The following is a 22,500-nucleotide window of genomic DNA, read 5'->3' on the forward strand; positions in this document are numbered from 1 at the left end:
TCTTTCTTTCTACATATAACTCTCTCTTCGCCTCTCAACTTCTTCCATGCCCCTCTTTCTCATCCATTCATTGTAAGCTTTCTTTTTTTGTGCCACAGCCTGTCTCACCTCTTCATTCCACCACGCTGTTCCTTGCACCCCCCTCTGTCTTCTCTTCCTCCCACACACCACATCACATGCTGCACATACTTCTTCTGTAAATATCCTGCACACACCTTCCACGTCCCCCATCTGCTCCAATTCATATTTGCCCAATCGTTCCTCCACTTCTCTCTTATACTCTCTTATACATATATACAGTCACCGCTCACAACACACGCGATCCTAGTGCGTGAAACTCACATAACACGGAAGGCAAAATTTAAGGCCAAAAAATGGTCACAAGGCGAAAATGATAGATATAACGTGGGTGGAGAAAGCTGGCCATTTTTTTTTAAACTGTACTACGCTGTGACGATAAGGATAACACAGCCAGAAGTCCCAAATTATGGTTCAAACAGTCATAACGTGGAAAAACTGAGTTAAAACAAGGTGGGAACAAACACAACACGGCCAGTGTTTGTCATAGTGCGGATTGCATCAGCCAATAATGTATGGCTCTCACGTGTCTGCGTGGGGTGTTGTCACGGTCCGCTGAGCATTCCTGCCCCAGCTGAGCCCTCCCTCTCCCCTTGCTCTGGCTGTACACGTGCTCTGTGTACTCTTTGCCCTTTTTTTGGCCACGGAATTCTACTCCACCTCCCCCCAGCAAGCCCACAACCTCGTCCAATGAAGGCGGGAAATCCTCTAGTGTTCGTATGTAATGAAGTCTTTATTAGGTATGTAAATGCCCTGGAAAAAAAAAAAAAAAAACTGCATACTTCCCCCAAAAGCTGAACTTGAGGCTGGCTTGGGTACCACAAAATTATTAACATGTAAACTTGTGGTCCTATAATGTGGAGCCTTCATAAAGTAGGAGCTTCAGGGTACAATATTCCTGCATTACGCGAGCGGTGACAGTATATTTAGAGTAGTCCCTCATTTATCTGCACGCTCAGTATCCGGACGTGTTCATTATTCCAATGCTGAACCTTGGCTCTATTAAACCATTATCTGAATTTACTTGCTAATCCAGGGACTTTTAGTCCCTGAGAACTTCAGCCGGCCAGCCGACATGTCCAAACATTCGGTATCATGACTGCTGAGCTCAAGCCAGGAGTGGGAAGTAGTCCAAAACCCACAACCAGAGCTAAAATGTCCGTCCTCCCCTGTACTGAATGGTCAAAGCCGCGCACTCGTCTAATCACTCCCAACAAACCTCCAGCACCCGAGTAATATGACCGTAACCCACAAGCAGTGTAACAAGATCCGTACACATCCCCACAGAATGTCCTATGTTGTGGGGCCACCGGGATAAGTCGTTCCCAACTGCCACCACCATTAAACACAGACAACAAGCCACAAGTACATGCTCGGCTACAGTGGCAGTCCACCTCTCTACCTAACATCAAAAGTCCCCCAGTCACTGTGAGTTGTTTCAGCATGGCCACTCGAAGTCTAACACACGGCAAGACTGTAGCACCAGTCAAGCAGGGCAGTACTCCCAAAGCGGATGGAAAGCTGATGATAGGGAGTGCTGGAGCTCCCGTTTAATCAGCCCTCAGGACTAGTTCCTGACCATCACCCTTTGCTGAACTTTTTCAGTGTCTCAGTTACACAGAGAGTAGGCCAGCACGCTCTCCAACACAAATTTATCTAACTATTTACACCAAACTACATGCACAGTACACACTACACTTCCTTTTCCAAAATTAAAAAAAAATCATTGCATCTTATCACCCAGCCTCGGAGTCCCCGGAGGGGGGGGGGGGAGACAATAAATGCCCCCTCCTTTTGCCCCTCTCCCGGTGACGACTCGAGGTGCCTGTAAACTGTCTGACTCTCTTCTTCTTCATTTCTGCAACATTCGCGGCCTTTTCTCTAACTTTCGCTCTGTTGAGCACCACCTCTCCTCCTCTAAACCTAACCTTCTTTTCCTAACTGAGACTCAGCTGTCTGAGGCAACTGACAGCAAACCCTTTTCTGTATCCTCCTACTTTCTCTATACTCATTTCAAAGCCAAAGGTGGCTGTTGTGTATAGATACGCAATGACTTATCTTGCTCTCGTGTTCCTGAACTCGATTCTTTTGAATTTTCTACACTCTGGCTTCGGTTTTCCTGTCATTCTCTGACTAAATATATCTGTGCTGTTTACTTATCCCCTAATTCTACTAACTATCAAAAAATCTTCGATTATCTTACTTCTACGATGGAACATATTCTATCCATTTCTCCCTTCTCTGAAATCTCCATTCTAGAAGATTTCAATGTTCAGCACCACCTTTGGCTCTCCTCTCCTTTCACTGATCCACCTGGTGAACAAGCCTACATCTTTTCTATCCTTCATGACCTAGAGCAGCTTGTACAGCACCCTACCCGTATCCCAGACCGCCTTGGAGAAAGCTCCAACATACTTGACCTCTTCCTTACAACTAATCCTTCTGCTTACACTGTCAATCTTTTCTTTCCGTTGGGCTCCTCTGATCACAACCTTATCACCTTAACCTGTCCTATCACTCGGGTAAGGCCTGTGGACCCTAAAGGGAAACGTCGCCTGTGGCATTTTAGAGCCGCGGATTGGGAGGCCCTCAGGCAGTATTTCTTTGATTTTCCCTGGAATGATTATTGCTTCCATGGCCGGGAGCCATCTGAGTGTGCCTTGCGCATTACGGAGATTATTCTCTCGGGCATGGAAGCATACATTCCTTTCTCATATCCTTTGACTAACACAAGAAAGCCTTGGTTTAATCACGCTTGTTCTAATGCTGTCCGCAACAAGGAAAGGGCCTACAAAAGGTACCAGAGCCAACCCACCCCTGAATCACATCATCTTTACATTTCTGCCCGGAATCGTGCTAAGTCTGTTCTTCACTCTGCTAAAAATAATTTCCTCCGTACTACATGCTCTCAACTCTCCAACTCAAATTCTTTCCACTCCTTCTGGCACCTTGCCAAAAACCTTTCTAACAACTTTACCTCATCATCCTTCCCTCCTCTTTCTACTCTGATGGTTCTGTAGCTACTTCTTCTACTGATAAAGCAGATCTCTTCGCACAGACTTTCTCCTCCAATTCCACCTTCGACGATTCCGGTGCTGTTCCTCTATCACTTCCCCCCATTGACTTCCTCATGGCTGACATTAAAATTTCTTCAGCTGATGTATTTTCTGCCATCACTGGCCTCAATACTAACAAGGCATATGGGCCTGATGGAGTCCCTCCTGTTGTTCTCAAGAACTGTGCTTCTGTGCTTACACCCTACCTAGGCAAACTCTTTCGCCTTTGTCTGTCAACTTGTACCTTTCCTTCTTGCTGGAAGTTTGCTCTCATTCAGCCAGTCCCAAAGAAGGGTGACCATTCCCAACCCTCTAACTATTGCCCAACTGCTTTAACATCCTGTGTCTTAAAAGTTTTCGAGTCTGTTCTTAATAGAAAAATTTTAAGGCATCTTTCCTATCACAACCTTCTTTCTCATCGTCAGTACGGGTTCCGTCAGGGACGCTCCACTGGCGATCTTCTCACCTACCTTTCAGACTCCTGGTCATCCTCCTTTCGGTACTTTGGCGAAAGCTTTGCCATTGCACTTGACATCTCAAAGGCTTTCGATCGAGTCTGGCATAAATCTTTAATTTCCAAACTGCCCTCTTACGGTTTCTATCCTTCTATCTGTGCCTTCATCTCTAGCTTCCTTTCTGGTTGTTCTATAGCCGCTGTTGTAGACGGCCATCGTTCTTCTCCTAGACCTATCAACAGTGGTGTTCCTCAGGGCTCTGTCCTATCACCAACTCTCTTCCTTTTATTCATCAATGACCTTCTAACCTGTACATCTAACCCTATCCACTCATATGCTGATGACTCCACCCTTCACCTTTCCATTCGGTTCCCACAACGCCCATCTCAGCAGTTACTTCGACAAACAAGGGATGCGGCTATGGCACACCTAATGTCTGACTTGGCTCATATCTCTGACTGGGGTAAAAATAATCTTGTTGTTTTTAATGCATCTAAGACTCAGTTCTTACACCTATCAACCCATCAAAATCTTCAACAAGTATACCCACTAATGTTTAATAATATTCAGCTTAATCCTGCATCATCCTTGAACATGCTTGGGGTTTCATTTACTTGGGACTCATCTTGGAGAGATCATATTACATCTCTTGTAAAATCTGCTTCCAAGAGATTGGGTGTGCTAAGTTGACTCCGTTCTTTCTTTACCCCTGCACAATATTTGACTCTATACGGGGATTTTATCTGCCCCTGTGTGGAGTACAACTCTCATGTGTGGGGAGGCTCCCCACATACAGCTCTTCTCAATAAGGTGGAGTCAAAGGCTTTTCGTCTCATAAACTCTCCTCCTCTTACTGACTCCCTTCAACCTCTGTCTCTTCACCGCACTGTTGCATCTTTATCTCTTCTATCGCTATTTTAATGGTCACTGCTCCTCTGAACTGTCTGCATGCATTCCTCCACCTCTACGACGGACGCGTAGCACCCGTCTAGCAGAAAATTTTAACCCTTTTCTGTCCAACTCTCTAATGCAAGAGTTAACCCTTACTCCCAGTCCTTCATTTATGCAACAGGTCAACTCTGGAACTATCTCCGTCTGTCTGTATTTCCTGCTGCCTATGATCTCCAGTCTTTAAAACGCAGTGTGTACAGGCATCTCGAAATGAATGGATCTTGAATTTGGTTCTCTCTTGTATTTTGTTTTTCTCTTGGAGGGAACTCTTATTGCGGGCTCATGGCCTTTGGTTCCTTCTTCCTCGCATGAAAGAAAAAAAATAAAAAAAAATAAAAAAAATTAAAAAATAAATGTACGGTAAAAGCACCCGTCCACCTGTTGACAGAATGGGGAGAATTTTGCCCACAGCCTTGCTTCTCCCCCTCCTCCCATTCCTCCTTCATACCCTCCCAGCTCCCCCCTCATTCCCTAAGTCCCTACCCTCCTCCATGGTGGTAACACTGAATCATGAGTTTTCAATGTTTTTTTTGCGATTTATTTCACTACTTTTTGAGTCTTAGGCTCAGCCCAGCTCAGGTGTGTGATAACGATGTTTTTCAGCCTAAAAATGGGCTACAACGGCGATGAGGTTAAATGAAAACCATCGCATAGCAATTTACTGCACAGCTGGGTCAATATAATATGGGTTCAATGGGGACAGGAAGGGGGTTTATGACCACATAACCTTTACAACAGAATAGAAATAAAAAAACAAATAATTACAATATAGCCATGCCCTTGGTGTCCTCAGGAGCATCATGCTATCCATTAGGGACAGCATCCTTGCCAGACACAATTTCCAAGTAACAATTTCAGTATTTCACTCAGAAAAGAGTTATCACTTCACTTGACATTGCACACTGCACTATTTGTTACACACTTGCACTGTTATCTGATGATGGCAATGGTGTTTCAATGGTCTTTCACACACAAAATGAAATGAAAGGCAGACATTTACATCAATGTAAACAATGGGCAGCCATCGTCACCCAAACAGTTCACTGGGTGACACCATTCTAGAGAATTCATGATTATTTTACGATCATTATTCCAAAAATGGGTTAAACTATTTGTCACCATTTAGCAATTCATTACTAAGAGAACACACATACTGTATAACAAGACCTGACTGCAGAGCTTTCTAACTATCTATAACCAGATGCCATAATCCTGTAAGGAGTAGCTATTTGTCTTTGAGTTAGTGGTTTTACGGGGAGGGGCAACCCAGTTGTTAACACATGAGAAACACGTGTGGGTTGCTTATATGGTTACCACCCAGCATTATATAAGGTTTCCTGGCTTACATGAAACCATTTGGTTTGTCACTCAATGTAAAGCCACCTGAAAAGGAAAGATGAGTAATTAACCCCTTAACTGCGAGGCGTAACTTTCGTGACGCTTGGGAGCAAGGGATCATAACGCGGGGCGTCGCCTTTGTGATTTTTTGTTATTTTGAATTCATCCGGGCTTCCAAGTGAGGGCTTGTATCATCTATCAGTACTGCCAATGTCCAACACTAGTCAGCACTCCTAATCTCATCTGTACTCCCATCCATTGTTGACAATTTAGCCATTTCTCCCCGTTCTTGACTCCCCTCCCTACCCCCCCTCCATTACCCTATCCTCTCGCCTAACCGGCCGTGCTACGCTGAGTAAATCTTCCCTGGAATTTTTCACTGATTTCATCCACTGAAATAAGCCCTATGCCCTATTCTTATACCAAATAATATATACAAGAAAGAAATAAGGTAAGTGAGAGTGCTATACACCTGGAATTGGCTAATTATCACCTGACAACACCTCACGTGCACTCGTTCGCTAATTTTCGCTGTTTTTTTCCCTTTGAAATATGCCATATAATCTATTTTCGTAATAAATATACATGTAAGGAGGGAAGGGAGAAGCCTAAGTGATATTTACATTCACCTGGAACTACCTAATTTATAATGTATTGTCTAGATTTCCTGCCAATCATTTCAGTGCTATACATAGCTGTTTCAAGATCTAACATTGGTAGTACTGAATATCCCCTAAGTAGGCCTCCACCTGGCCCTCCCTTATCAGTTTACTCTCATCTTCCGAAGTGGAGGTATGTCTGTTTCCTCTTGCTGACTTCAGGGACTTTTTCACCTCCATGCAAAGGGCCCTGTGGCCTTTACCCCCAACTAAACCTCGTGTGGAAAGAGGTTAAGGGCTGACAATTGATAAAAGAGTGACTACGATCTTTCTATTGAGTAAAACATTGCAAGTGGAATTGTAAATAATGTGTAAACAGCAAGTGAAAGTAATGAATGTAAATATACGTGAACAATGGAAAATAGTTTTATAAGTTACTTCAAGTGCCAGTGCATAACACAGTGTAAATAAAGTAGAAATGTAAATAACGTAAATAAAATAGAGAACGTAAATAGAAATGTAAATGAGTAGTTTTATAAGAATACGAGTATATACCCTAGGAGTAATGAAAGTGAAAGTTTCACTCTAGCATGTCTGAATACTATGAGTTATGAGAGTGAAGATGAAAGTGACATTCACTCTCAATGCTAGTATACAGGACGAGAAAGTGAATGTTACGTATTTTACTGAAAGAAATTGAATCCCTACAGTGACAATAAACTAATACTACTGAAGGAAACTTATGGATAAAGACTGTAGATATATATAAGTGTTATATAGTAATAGAAATATAAAGTGTGAGGGGTTTTATGAATAATAAATGACAGAGTACCAAGAGCGAACTAGCACAAGTGCGACGGTCAGACGCTCTCATAATTTTCATTGCTTTCACAGTGGGTTTTTTTTTTGGAGTATGGATCCCAAACTACTTGAAAATCATAGAGTAGTGTTTATAGTGTTAATATCTGGCTGTGGTAATCATATTACGGGTTGTCGGGATGTGTAAAGTGGAGACTTCGTTACCTAACTTCAGAGGTCTCCACAAGTCCTACGATAACTGACGAAGGCTCAACAAACATTCCAGGAGAAAGCTGAAGGTATGTGCCATAAGCATATAAAATATTAATATTCTAGGACTAATAACTGATTTTTGGCAAATATTTTTTGAGAGTCTGCCGGAGCCCGAATAACCCCGCGGCACACGCAAAACATCGGTAAACATGCCCGCGGTGTAGGGGTTGAAAGTGACACGAATGATGGGAGAAATATGAAGAGAGGATGGCAGATACAGAAAGAGAAAGAAAAAGGTGAGGAAAGAAGTACGCGGCACTACATCGTGAGAAAATGATCTCTCTAAACTGAAACGTAACATAAGAGAAAACAGGCACTGAAAGAAGAATGTCTACAATATAATGGTACTAGGTGCTGCCACAGCCTCCCCCCCCCCCCCAACACACAGACATAAAAAAAAAAAAATCCATCCATCCATCATCCAATCCTACGTTGCCCCATGAGGAGCTTAGGAGCCCGGGGTTAGGCAAGTTGGTCCTGACATTTAAGATGAAAGTGACCAGCATCAATCATCCCTGACTGGCATTATGTGAGCAAGAAACCCCAACTGCCCCTTAGATATCAACCTCCACAGGCTCAATTTGATTGGAGCACCTTAATTACCCACTAAACCACCAGGTGCCATAATATGGTTATATGGTTACCTCCCAGCACAGTAAATGGTTTCCTGGTGTACAGGAAACCATTTGGCTTGTCACTCAGTGTAGAGTCACCCATTGGCAGAAGGAAGAGGAAAGAATGAAGGAAAGAAAGACAGATGAGGGGAAAAAAAATAAATAAATAAATAAATATAAAATGCAGTCAAATTACCAGATTATGTTCTAGATGCACTACAAAAATAGCCAGATAGTAAACCAGCAGCATGGGGCTACAAGTGCACATAAAGCAGTGTATAATCATGAGGAAAATGGTGCACATAGGTACGCACCAAGGTATATTCTGGTGGCGCACAGGGTTCAGGTGATTGCATAGCCTGAGGCAGGGGAAGCTGGCCAAAAATATTTCTTTTGATGAAAGAACAGAACATAGACAACTTTGGGGGACAGTCATCATGCCTTGTAAAGCATTACAAACTGGAGACAAAAAGTAATGGACCCACTCCTCAACATCTAAGTCTGATACAACTCCTCTCATCACCACTTCTACTACACGTCGTGTGGTACACAGAACGAAGCCATTTCCTATTGTGCCTTCCAAAACAAAAAAAAATAAATAATAACCACAAGAATAAGGCATACTTTCTTTTTCTCCCTGCAGAAGTTTATGAAGAAACTCAGCAGGGATGGTATAGTCTATGGGATGCAGTTCAGAATGACCATAAAAAAAATAACTGGTCGATGAATGTTCACTCCATTTCCGCAGGCCCTTGGCTAATAATTTCCCCGACACATCCACTTTATATAATTTGTTTCGGGATCTTCCTCATTCAACTGTCAAGAGATACTGGACTACAATGATAACAACACTACCAGCTGCATGCACAGGAAAGTACAGGTTTACAAAACCTACCATTTATTTTTTAACTTTTTTTTTCCCCCCTTTTTCTTTTGTAGGTTATGGTGTAACTAATTTTCCCTTACCTGAAAATTAAAAGCTACCTTTATATTAAAGTCATACAGTGTACCAAGATATCAGTTATAAGACATACCATGTGCCTCTGAGAATATCTGAGAAACAATATGACCAACGTATTCCTTCAGTCATAAACAGTGGTTTCACGATGTCAGAATGGGAGGATGGAAACCCAGCACTGACAGTGTGATGTGCTGACCCCATCACCTGGCAGCCTTATTCTTCCTAGAGTGCAGCAATGGGTGAAGGCTGTACTTGGTATCTGATGCTTGCTTTCTCCTCTAAATGATGTCTACAATTGGACCCAAGTACTGTGATCTGGATCTCCTAGTCCATATAAATGTGGAAACTGGGATATGATGACTAATAATTAATGGGTGGGTGAATATCATAAGGAAAATACTATACTGTTGTGAAAATATAACTACCAGTGATAGTTCCCTAACAAGAATCATAGCTGCCACATTTCAAAAGTCATACTTCTAAATACTACAAAATGAAAACTTACAACAAATCTGGAGTTTATTTTTTGTAGTATCTGTTTCTCAATGAGCACCATAGCTTCACCCTTCCGCTTCTTTATTCTCTTCTTCTCCAACTTCTTACACGCATACATCTTGCCTGTGGCTCGGACTTGACACGCACACACCTCTCCGAACCCACCCTTCCCCAGGACTCTGTACATCCTGAAGGTCTTGTACGTTACAGGTTGACTGCAATAAATAATACTGTCCATTAAAATCTGCTTTTGCTTCAAAACATATTAAACTATGTAACTGTTTTACAGTACTCTGCATAGCAGAGTGTAATATACAAGACCCACCATCAAATATGGTGGGTCTTGTATATTACACTCTTACTGCAAGGCAAAATCTTTTTTTTTTTTTTTTCTTCTTCTAGAAAGACCCATTAAACATTTGATACGCTATTTTTTATATGAAGTAAAAATGGAAATACACAGGCATTATATATACTGAATATGTAATGTGTATCATCAAAAATATTACAAGAAATACAATCACACATCATATTTTAAGTACTCAGAGCTCAACTCCTGCAACATACAAATAGTAATTTCACTATGAAATAGTCAATACTCTAAATAAAAACAAACAACTGAAATTTTTCAACATAAATATTTCTCATTCAGGGTCCACGAACATGAGGGTGATGTTATGTCCATGTGGACATGAACATGAAATTGTGAAATCTGGTTACTTCCAGAGACCTTTTGCCCAAGCTATGTCCCTACAGATGTCTTGTAAGAGCGAGGTGAATGATGTGAGTTGTGGCATGAGAGATGATATTACAATTAGAAAAAAAATGACTTGTATGGAAGTTCTACTTTATATACATACTGACAAAGTGAAATTGTGTATCTCTAGAAAGGACAATACTGTACTGACTAACTGATGGCCATAGCCAACCTTCCTCTAATGCAGGACTCACTGCAGTTTTACTTGTATGTGGACAATTAAATACAGAACTTACTTTCCCCCCGTGCTGTAAAAAAATCAGCTTTTATGCTGCATGAGTCTGAGAGTACCTTGCTGGAAAAAGTATCTTTGCTTCCTACTGCCTCTTGCAACATCTCATACTCTTCAAGATAACAAACACATTAATAGTGTTTTATTTCTAGAATTATCAACTATTTCAATGGAATGACACATTTTTTTATCAGGTGTGTACTGGAACTCAAAAGCTCTGATACTGTACTAGCTCATCTGATATCCAGAAGTAACGCCACAAGTACAAAAAATGATTATGGATATATCACAGACTTCATAACAGAAGGAGCTGTACAATTTTACATGCCATATATAAATGCAGTCAGTTATGCAAACAGTCCATTTGCATAAAATGCAAATTTCATCCCAAATACCTGGCACAGTGTAAGTTTTTCATGTTGTGAAAATTCAACAATTCATCAAAATAAGTATTTCCCACTAGACCTCTAGCCCATAGTACCCATTCTGGCCCTTCAGCATAGGATATTCGCCTCCATAACCATGGCATCTTCCAGTTACCAAGATGCTACCAAAGACCACTGTTAAATATTACAGGGCCCATACTATGCCTACTGCCAGATAAATTAAATATGTTCCCTTCCCCGCATGAATCTTTCTCCCAGACTCAACCAGATGCCTCCCTCTCCCCACCACAACACTCATGGCATACAGCTGCCCGATGGCCGGCTCACACCAGCCATCGAGTAACTGCAGCAGCTGATTTTTTCTGCCTTACTTAGGTAGTGAAATGAGAAAATAAAAACAATGAGGAAAGGACGGGCTGAGGGAGTGGAGTGAAGTATCTCCTGATGTCACTCTATGCAGCATATGTCAGCGCTGGGATGAGTCTCTTACTCACTTTTGTACTGCTGCAGAATGGGTTACGCTGGACTCACTGAGGCCAAATGTGGTGGTATGTTTTACTGTTAAACTTTGCATTCTGTTGTACAGATTCATTTCATCCTATTTGAAGGAACGGTAGTGGTGAACAGTGGGCATAGTAAAGATGCATGGAGAAAGCATTATAACTGGTTGCTGAGTGAGGAGTCTGACTGGGACAAGGAAGATTTGGCCCTTGGCCACTGACTGACACTGCTACTGTGAGTGAGGCAATAGGCAGGTTGCAGGTGGGGAAGGCAGCAGGTGTGTCTGGGTTGACTGCCAAAATGTTGAAGGCCTCAAGAGATATAGGGGTGAGGATAGTCACAGATCTGATAAATATGATTCTATATGGGAAGGGAATTAAATGGTCATGCAGGTGAAGCAGCACAAGGTTATGAAGGACTACATGGGGGAGGTGCATATGGTATAAGGAATGCAGAAGGGGAAAGGATACTCGAGTTTGGGGAGGCAACAGACATGATCGTGTGCAACACATATTTTAGGAAAAGAGACAGTAGGTTAATTACGTATGAGTCTGGGGGAAATAGCAGTCAGATAGATTATTTTCTGGTTAGGAGGGCCGATAGGAGGTTAGTGGGGGATGTTAAAGTTATACGAAGTGAGGAGTGTGTGCAGCAGCACAAACTATTGATTTGTGATATGGTGCTTAAAGAACAAGTGATGAAAAAGAGGACTTATGTACCTAGGAGGAAAATATGGAAGCTGAAAAACCAAGTAGTAAGGGATGCCTTCTATAGCGAGTTGAGGAGAGTGGTGGCTGAACAGGGAGCTGTAGACAGAGGCGTTAATGAACAGTACAGAGCCCTCAAGAACAATTTCTTGAGAGTTACTGATGTAACATGCGGTTGGACAAGAGGACCACCAGGACATAAAGTAACTTGGTGGTGGGATGAGAGTGTAGAAGCTGCAGTTAAGGAGAAAAGAAGGCTTTTCCAGGAATGGAAGAAGGGTGGTAGCAAAGAGGAATACTTGGCTGCCAAGCATAGGGCTAGAAGAGAGGTACACAGGGCGAAGTCTGAGTCACAGAGACTTTTACTTGATAACCTAAATCATGGGGAAAGGAAAAATATGATATTTAAGGTGGCAAAGCAGATGAAGAGGGATAAAATCGGGATATTATAGGTGAACAGTGTGTGAAGAATGATGAAGGAAGGGTAGTGGTGAACAGTGAGGATATTAAAGATGCATGGAGAGAGCATTATAGCCGGTTGTTGAATGAGGAGTCTGACTGGTACAGGAAAGGTTTGGAGCCAGCAGATCCAGTGTTTAGCCCTTGGCCTTTGATTGACGCAGTTACTGTGAGTGAGGCAATAGGCAGGATGAAGGTGGGGAGGGCAGCAGGTGTCTGGGTTGATTGTCGAAATGTTGAAGGCCTCAGGAGATACAAGGGTGAGGTTAGTCACTGACCTGATAAATCTATCTATCTATCTATCTATTGCCAGACGTCATAATCCCGTAAGGGGTGGCCATTTGACTTTGAGTTAGTTGTTTTACGGGAAGGGTCACTAACCCTCCACAAACCCACTTGTTGACACGAAGGGAACACGTATGGTTTGGTTATATGGTTACCACCCAGCGTTGTAAATGGTTACCTGGCTTACAGGAAACCATTTGGCTTGTCACTCAATGTAAAGCCACCTGTAAAGGAAAGAAAAGCAATAAGAAGTGACAGGAAAGATGGGAGAAATAGGAAGACAGGAGGACAGGCACAGAAAAAGAATGATAAAGGCTAAGGCAGAAGTAGGCAGCACTACATCAAGTGAGTGGATGATGGCTGCCACCACCTACCACAAGACCTAATAAATATGATTATTTATGAGTGTGTTATCCCATATGATTGGCTGAAGAACGTAATAGTAAATGTGTATAAACGGAAGGGAAAGAGTGAATATTGATGACATGCAGTTTGGGTTTATGCCAGGTATGGGGACCACTGATGCCATATTCATTGTTTGACAGCTTCAGGAAAAATACATTGGTATGAGAAGGGATCTGTATTTTTTTTTTGTTGATTTGGAAAAGGTCTTTGACAGAGTCCCTAGAGAGGTGGTGAAGTGGGCAATGAGAAAGCTTGGCTTGGAGGAGTGGCTGGTTAGGGTGGTTATGGCTATGTATGTGGGTGCTGGCACCCAGGTAAGAGTGAATGGAGATTTGAGTGATGAGTTTTCTGTGAATGTTGGTGTGCATAAGGGGTCAGTTTTGAGTCCCATGTTGTTTATCATGGTACTTGAAGCTCTCTCACGTGACTTTAGAAACAGACTCCCGTGGGAGATGTTGTACGCTGATGATTTGGTGTTGATTGCAGAGAACGATAGAGAGGCGGAGGAAAGATTTAAGAAGTGGAGAGATGGTATGGGGCATAAGGGCTTAAAGGTAAATGCAGATGAGACAAAAGTAATGATATCTAGGGTTGGTGGCGGTACTGTCAAAGATGAGGAAAAGTGGCCATGTGCAGTTTGCCACAAGGGCGTGGGAAGTAATTCCATCTTGTGTAGTGTTTGTGATAAATGGGTGCACAAGAGATGTAGTGGTATCAGAGGTAGACTGAGAGATAATGCTGATTTTATGTGAGCAGCGTATCAGGAAGAGCAGGTGGAGATTGTAAGGCATGAAAGGATTGAACTTGCTGGTGACTCTCTTGAGTGTGTGCAAGAGTTTTGTTATTTGGGAGACAGGTTGTGTGCTGGATGTGGCGCTGGAGCTAGCTCTGTTGCTAGGGTGAGAAGTGGTTGGAAGAAGTTCAGGGAGCTGTTGTCTCTCCTGACATTGAGAGGACTCTCCCTAAGTGCTATGGAGTCTTTGTATGCAGCATGAGTTAGAAGTGTAATGCTGTATGGTAGTGAAACCTGGGAGGAGGATATTTGCAGGCTCAGATGTACAGAAATGACAATGATTAGGTGGTGTGCAGTGCGTCCCTGCGTTCGAGGTCTGGGGGGGGGGGGGGCTGGGTTTATGATGGAAGAGTTGAGAGGTAGGATGGGACTGGAGTGTATTTGTGTTGTGGTGAGGAGAGATAGATTGAGATAGTTTGTGCATGTGGAGAGGATGGGGGATGATAATTGGGTGCAGAAGGTGAGAAGTGTTAACATCAAAGGTGGGGTTGTGAGGGGTAGACCGAGAAAGACGTGGGACGAGGTCATTAAGTGTGACCAAAGGGTTATGGGACTGAACAGGGAGGTTGCAATAGATTGTGCAGCATGGAGAGCCGCCATTAGGTGACCGAGGCCGACGCATGCAAGCATGTTGGAGCCTTCAAAAACGAATGAAAACGATTGACTGCACAGCAGACAAATGCATACCATGTCATGACTGTATTCTATTGTATGTTACAGATATGAAGTATGTTGATATTAAAAGAAGAGAGTAACTTACAAGACACTGCTAATGTACACTATGCAACATAAATTGTTGAAGATGTAATATGAAGTCACCCATGCCACTGAATGTGTTGAAGTTGTTGTGACCCCAAATTCACCCTAAAAAAGAACCCACTGGCCTGCAGGCTGATCTAGCCCTGCTCCTGCAGTTCCCCATTATCCTCCTCCTGGAGGAGAGGGGAAGCAGTTGAGGGATGATTATATAACCCAACAGTGAAGCCACAATTATACCAGTGCCATCATATGAAGTTGTCCCTCTCCATGACCACATCTAGAATATGCCACTATAAAACATAGTAGAGTTATTATGGTGTCCACATGCACAATGTCTGCGTATGTTGAAGAGTTGGGGTACCTTTATTCTGCTGACATTAAATAAGTTTAGAATTGACCTCTCTCCATCTTGAATGCTCATCTACAACAAGGGACTAACTAAAAAAATATGCTGTTAGTAACGAAGACATTATGGAAAGAATGTAAAGTAGTGGTAATGTCTTGTTCTGCCACTGAGCTTCAATAGATTTACACTAGAAACTGCTGCTAGTCACAAAGAAGTGACATGGAAAGGACGCTGGCCATAATATTATCTCATTATGCCACAGAGTTATGGGAAATAAGTTGCAAAAGGAAATAAGTTGCAAAAGGGCGAGAATCTCTGTCTACTTAAAGTGGATGAACTACAGATCCTTCAAAATTGATAGGCTTAGTCTGTACCAGACATGATTTAATCATAATCAGGGAATAACCAGGGAACATAATCACTGGAATCGACTCAATGTTTTCAGAGGAATCATGCTCACAACTGATTCCAATGTCTCCACTGCCAAAGTAATTATAATTGTAACCAATCGTTGGGAGAGACCGTAGATATAAGCTATTCTGGCAGGGAAGTGTAGATGGATAATATATACAGACATATCCCGGTTTAACAATCTAATTGGTTAGGTAAAATCCCATTGTTTGGCGGGGTATCGTATATTGGGGTGCTTTTAACATGTATTTCAATGTGTACCATTTACCAGCCTTGGGTTTCCCCCCAAACCAAGTCCAAAACCCATCCAGATGAGCCTAAAAACAGGTTTAAAGGCAATCTAAATGGCCTAACAGCTGCCAACGAAGCTAGCCCAAGCCTAACACCTGTAAATAACTCACTGAATGTAACAAATAAAACTTGAAAATTATACGGAATAGGTTAAAGAATATCAAACACCTCTCATCGCTTACTTCTTGTAAGTCCATGTCCAGTCCTGGTCATCATCTTTGCTATCCCCTCCGAGGCTAGGTGACACATGGTGCTCCCCAACACTCAGTCCTCCTCCTCAAAGCCCTCAAACCCTATCTCCAGGGGAGGGTCAGAGGGGGTTGGCAATGGAGTGCGATGCGATGACTCAGGCGGAGACGATGGAGTGCAATGTGATGACTCAGGTGGAGGCGATGGGGTATGATGCGCTGGTTCAGGCGGTGGTGATGAGGTGCGATGCAATGGCTCTGGGGGCGGCAATGGAGTGCGATACGATGATAGAGGTGGTGATGTGGGAGACAGCTGCGATGTCCTGTGAGGTGGTGAGGGAGACAGCTGCGATGAATGATGAGGTAGCGATGGAGTCAGTTGTGGTGGCTCTCGTCGTGGCGAAGAAGACCGCTGCAATGAATGATGAGGTGCGATGGAATCAGTTGTGGTGGTTCTTGTCGTGGCGAGGGAGAAAGAGACAGTGGCCGAAGTGATGTGGGTGATGGAGGGTACAACGAGGAAGGCTATGATGGAGTCGCAGAGTGTCTTAGTGGAGACATAGGTGGCACGAGAGATGGCGATTGGCTGGAAGTTAGGTCCAGCACAACGGGCTGAGCACGTCCTCAGCGGGAGGTGTCCCTCGGCGTTTCTCTGCTGGTTGAAAGTTGGGGAGATGCTCCGCTGGTTGAAGGTTGGGGAGATGCTCCGCTGGTTGAAGGTTGGGGAGATGCTCCGCTGGTTGAAGGTTGGGGAGATGCTCCACTGGTTGAAGGCTGGGGAGATGCTCTGCTGGTCGAGGGCTGGGGAAATCCTGCGCGACTTGCTGGCCTGGTGGGGGCCTGCTTAACCCCTTAACCGCGGGGCGTCACTTTCGTGACGCTTGGGAGCAAGGGATCATACTGCGGGGCATCGCTTTTGTGATTCTGTGTTATTTTGAATTCACCCGGGCTTCCAAGTGGGGGCTTGTATCATTTATCAGTACTGCCAATGTCCAACACTAGTCAGCACTCCTAACCTCATCTGTACTCCCATCCATTGTTGACAATTTAGCCATTTCTCCCCGTTCTTGACTCCCCTCCCTACCCCCCTTCCATTACCCTATCCTCTTGCCTGCCCGGCCATGCTACAGCTAAGTAAATCTTCCCTGGAATTTTTCACTGATTTCATCCATTGAAATAAGCCCTATGTCCTATTCTTATACCAAATAATATATACAAGAAAGAAATAAGGTAAGTGAGAGTGCCATACACCTGGAATTGGCTAATTATCACCTGGCAACACCTCACGTGCACTCGTTCGCTGATTTTCGCTGTTTTTTTCCCCTTGACATATGCCGTATAATCTATTTTCGTAATAAATATACATGTAAGGAGGGAAGGGAGAAGCCTAAGTGATATTTACATTCACCTGGAACTACCTAATTTATAATGTATTGTCTAGATTTCCTGCCAATCATTTCAGTGCTATACATAGCTGTTTCAAGAGCGAACATTGGTAGCACTGAATATCCCCTAAGTAGGCCTCTACCCTGGCCCTCCGTTATCAGTTTACTCTCATCTTCCAAAGTAGAGGTACGTCTGTTTCCTCTTGCTGACTTCAGGGACTTTTTCACCTCCATGCAAAGGGCCCTGTGACCTTTACCCCCTACTAAACCTCGTGTGGAAAGAGGTAAAGGGCTGACAATTGATAAAAGAGTGACTACGATCTTTCTATTGAGTAAAACATTGCAAGTGGAATTGTAAATAATGTGTAAATAATGTGTAAACAGCAAATGAAAGTAATGAATGTAAATATACGTGAACAATGGAAAATAGTTTTATAAGTTACTTCAAGTGACAGTGCATAACACAGTGTAAATAAAATGGAAATGTAAATAACGTAAATAAAATAGAGAATGTAAATAGAAATGTAAATGAGTAGTTTATAAGAATACGAGTATATACCCTAGGAGTAATGAAAGTGAAAGTTTCACTCTAGCATGTCTGAATACTATGAGTTATGAGAGTGAAGATGAAAGTGACATTCACTCTCAATGCTAGTATACAGGATGAGAAAGTGAATGCTACGTATTTTACTGAAAGAAATTGAATCCCTACAGTGACAATAAACTAATACTACTGAAGGAAACTTATGGATCAAGACTGTAGATATATATAAGTGTTATATAGTAATAGAAATATAAAGTGTGAGGGGTTTTATGAATAATAAATGACAGAGTACCAAGAGCGAACTAGTGCCAGTGCGACGGTCAGACGCGCTCGTAATTTTCATTGCTTTCACAGTGGGTTTTTTTTTGGAGTATGGATCCCAAACTACTTGAAAATCATACAGTAGTGTTTATAGTGTTAATATCTGGCTGTGGTAATCATATTACGGGTTGTCGGGAAGTGTAAAGTGGAGACTTCGTTACCCAACTTCAGAGGTCTCCACAAGTCCTACGGTAACTGACGAAGGCTCAACAAACATTCCAGGAGAAAGCTGAAGGTATGTGCCATAAGCATATGTAATTTTAATATTCTAGGACTAATAACTGATTTTTGGCAAATATTTTTTGAGAGTCTGTCGGAGCCCGAATAACCCCGCGGCACACGCAAAACATTGGTAAACATGCCCACGGTGTAGGGGTTAAAGAAGGCTGTGATCATTGTTTGCCTAGCCACCCTCTTCTTCTCCTCCAGCATTGTCCTGTACACTTTCATACCCTCCTCGAACTGATTAGCTGTGTCCCTGCTTCGTCATGGGAGGGGGTCGTGTGTTTTCATAAGGTCTATAATCTCGTCCAGCTTCATTAGCATCTCTTTCAGGATCTTCATGTTGAAAGCTCAAACCTCAGGCACAACCTCCTCCTCCTCTGCCTCCTGGTGCACCCGCTCGATCTCCATGTTGAGGAGCTTCTCGTTGCTGAGCTCCTCCCTGTGGCTCTCGGGAACCTCCTCCATGTCATCCTCGTCGACCTCCCCGAAGTCTGCCTCATGCGACAACTCGACAATGTCCAGCCGCACACACTGGACAGGCGGAGGTTGCATGCCCTCGGGGAAGCCAGTGAAGGAGTGCACACACTCTGGTCACAGCTTCCGCCACACATAATTCATCATCGCCTGGCTCACCTCGTCCCATGCCTCTGTTATATTCTCCAGGGCATGACGTATGTTGTACCCTCTCCAGAACTGCTGTACAGTTGTTCTGTCATCACTGTCACAGGCCCTTACCAACTGCTTCATCATGCGGCAGAGGTTGTAGGCCTTAAAGGCAGCGATCACCCCTTGGTCCATTGGCTGCAACAAAGACATGGTGTTGGGGGGTAGGAACACAACCTCAACATTGCTGGCCTATTCCTCCATGGCAGGCAGGTGGCTAAGCGCGTTATCCACCACCAGGAGAAATCTGTTCACCAGATTTTCACAAGACGTATACCTCTTCAGCACACGAGCAAGGTACGAGTGTAAATATGACGAAGAGATATCTGAAGTCAACCAAGCCTTCCTGTTCGACTTCCAGATAACCCCAAGGATCTCCTTAACATAATCTACCAGAGCCCTGGGGTTCTCCGAGTGGCAGACTAGGAGCAGCTTCAACTTGAGGTCGCCCTCGGCGATGCCCACCAGCAGCAGTCAGCCGGTCCTTTGAAGGTTTGAATCCTGGCATAGACCTTTCCTCCATTGCAAGATATGTCTTGGAGGACATTCTCTTCCAAAAGAGCCCAGTTTAGTCAAAATTCAACACCTGCTTCAAACTACAGCCACCCTCCGCAATAATGCGTTTCAGCTCATCAGGAAACGCTACCACCACCACCATATCTGCACTCGCTGCCTCACCTTCACATGGTGGAGATTTGCCCGCCTCTTAAACTGGTCAAACCACCCATGGCTAGCTATAAAGGTCTCACTTTCATCAAGCCCACTCCTTACCTTGAGCTCGTCCCAGAGCGAGAGCCTTAGTGCAAATAATGGCCCGGCTCATGGGTGCCTTGCGTCGGTTCTGATCTTCCACTCACATGCAGAGCATCTGCTCCAGCTCCTCCATCGCACGGTCTCGCTGGTGGGTGATACGATAGGCAGATAAGGTTGCAACCTCCCCAGCAGCAGCCTCAATGGTGTCCTTCTTCTTGATGATGGTGGAGACAGTCGACTGGGCCAGGTGGAGAGCCAACGCAGTAGAGCATGCACCTTCACCTTTGTCGTGCTGCTTAAGGATGTCCAATTTCACCTCCAGTGACACAGTCTCTCAGACACGCTTCGGGGGAACATTACCAGCACCACCACTGGCAGGACGTTTACCACCACGACTAGGGCCTCCACTAGCAGCACCACTAGCCCCAGCATGTGCAGCACCGTTACCAGATATGATCACACTTATTTTGGCTAAAATTCACACAATATCGCACCGCACATGATGCGCTATGATAGCAACTTGCGTAATGGTGGTGGTGCAATACAATACGTGGTGGGCGAATGTATGGGAGAGCCTCACTCTGAAATGGTCAGTACAAGAAGAGCGATATGGGTGAGCGCGGGGTAGGCGATGGGCATGGGGCCTGCGCGAGTGTTTCTGAGCATCCTGGGAGGCAGGCGGGCTCAGCTGGCCGTGGGAACACACGCGATTCAAATTTTCGGCCCATCATCTGCCGGCACGACATCGGAGAGCCCATCGTTAAACCAGGGCTCGCCCATCGGGTATTGGGGCCTGGTGCAATTTGTACCACCCTCGCTAAGCCGAGGTATCGCATCTCGGGGTATCATATATCGGGGCATTACTGTGTATATATATATATATATATATATATATATACAGTGCTCGTCAGAAGTATGGGGCGCCCTGCGTCCCTCCTGAGAAACAAACCTTTCAACATTGAAAAAACATATAAATAATGCATTTTATTTACCTTTAGTGCTTCGTAGGGTAGCCTTTACGTTTCTTCACGGACCTGAGACGTCTTGGAAGTGAAAGGGCGAGGCTCCTGAGGTGCTGGAGGGGTATTTTGTCCCAGGAGTCACGAATGGCAGCTTCCAGCTTAGGCAGAGAGCTCACGTCCTTCCCTTGGAGACTCTTCTTTACGAGGTACCAGAGGTTTTCAATCGGGTTGAGGTCTGGGCTATTTCCTGGCCAGTCTGTCATGAATGATACCTCGCAGTCACGAAGCCAATTGGTGACCGATTTGGCCTTGTGAGCAGGTGCACCGTCCTGCTGAAACACTCGTGCACCTGTTAGCTCGAAGGAGTCTGGTAAATGATCACACAGAAGCTCCAGCTAAACATCCTGATTCACTCTGAGGTTCTTGGGAAGTACAACAAGCTTCCCCAAACCCTTCCCTGAAAAACAACCCCATACCATGAGTGAATCAGGATGTTTAACTGTGCTTTCTACATACCGTGGGTCAAGTGGGTCACTACCTTTGTGTGCTCCTCTGTTACAGGTAACACTAAACGTTGCCTCATCAGACCACAACACTGACAACCATTGCTCCTCACCCCAATTTAGATATTTATTAGCAAAGGCAAGCCTACGAATTCTCTGGCTGCTAGAGAGAAGAGGCTTTTTCACAGGCCTGTGACTTGTGTAACCAAGCTCATGCACCCTACGAGACACTGTTCTCACTGACACCTCACCAAACACTTCCGGGTTGCTCTCCTTAATTTTCCTTGCACTCACACAAGGATTAAACTCCACTGCACGTTTTAAAACATTAACAGACCTTGGGGAAGTTTTCCTAGGCCTACCAGACCTCGGTTTCTTTGTGGGAACTTCACCACTGTTTTCCTCCCGAAACCGCGCACACCAACGACGCACTGTCGATCGTGCCACACCAACCAATTCACTAATTTCCTTTGTCTGGTGGCCTGCCTCCTTTAGAGCAATGATCTGGGATATGATTTCACTCGATAGTTCACGGGTAGGTGCCATAACAAAGTTTTGAAGGCCAAAACACTGCGGGACACTCGGTAAAAAATGGCGCAATTTGAGAGGGACACTCGGCGGAGTTCCTCTCTCTCAGGCAGCCCGTGGGCGACTGAGGCGGGAACCAACCAGCGCGTTGGAAGGCCTCAGGCTACCGTGACGTCATGCTCGGAGCTCAATCTTGTGGCTCAATTCTTACCCCCAAAAATGGGTGATTCTTTTTGGGCCATAAGTATTGCGCGCCCGGCGGACAACGCTGAATACTTCTGACGAGCACTGTATATATATATATATATATATATATATATATATATACACTCAACCCTCGGCTATCACGGGTTCTGCTATAGCGTATTTTGCTTTCATGCCTATATAAAAAACTACCCAAATACCTTTATCATACACTAAATGCCTGCTATCACGCACCACAAATGTTCGAAAATTTCAAAAAGGCCAGACTCCAGTG

The 22,500-nt window shown here is 44.0% G+C and overlaps 1 protein-coding gene across 1 annotated transcript in view; it reads right to left on the bottom strand.

Annotated features, from left to right (window-relative positions):
* Window positions 1-22,500, bottom strand: part of LOC145414965 (G protein-coupled receptor kinase 2-like) — an 854,061-nt gene that overhangs the window by 589,905 nt on the left and 241,656 nt on the right. Inside the window, exon 6 of the mRNA XM_080284376.1 lies at window positions 9,629-9,833. Within this exon, the coding sequence (XP_080140502.1) occupies window positions 9,629-9,833 (205 nt within the window). The remainder of the gene's footprint in view (window positions 1-9,628; window positions 9,834-22,500) is intronic.

Source organism: Coenobita brevimanus, chromosome 101 (genome assembly GCF_032717465.1).
Source record: "Coenobita brevimanus isolate Jiangsu-jjx chromosome 101, ASM3271746v2, whole genome shotgun sequence".
Lineage (NCBI taxonomy): Eukaryota > Metazoa > Arthropoda > Malacostraca > Decapoda > Coenobitidae > Coenobita > Coenobita brevimanus.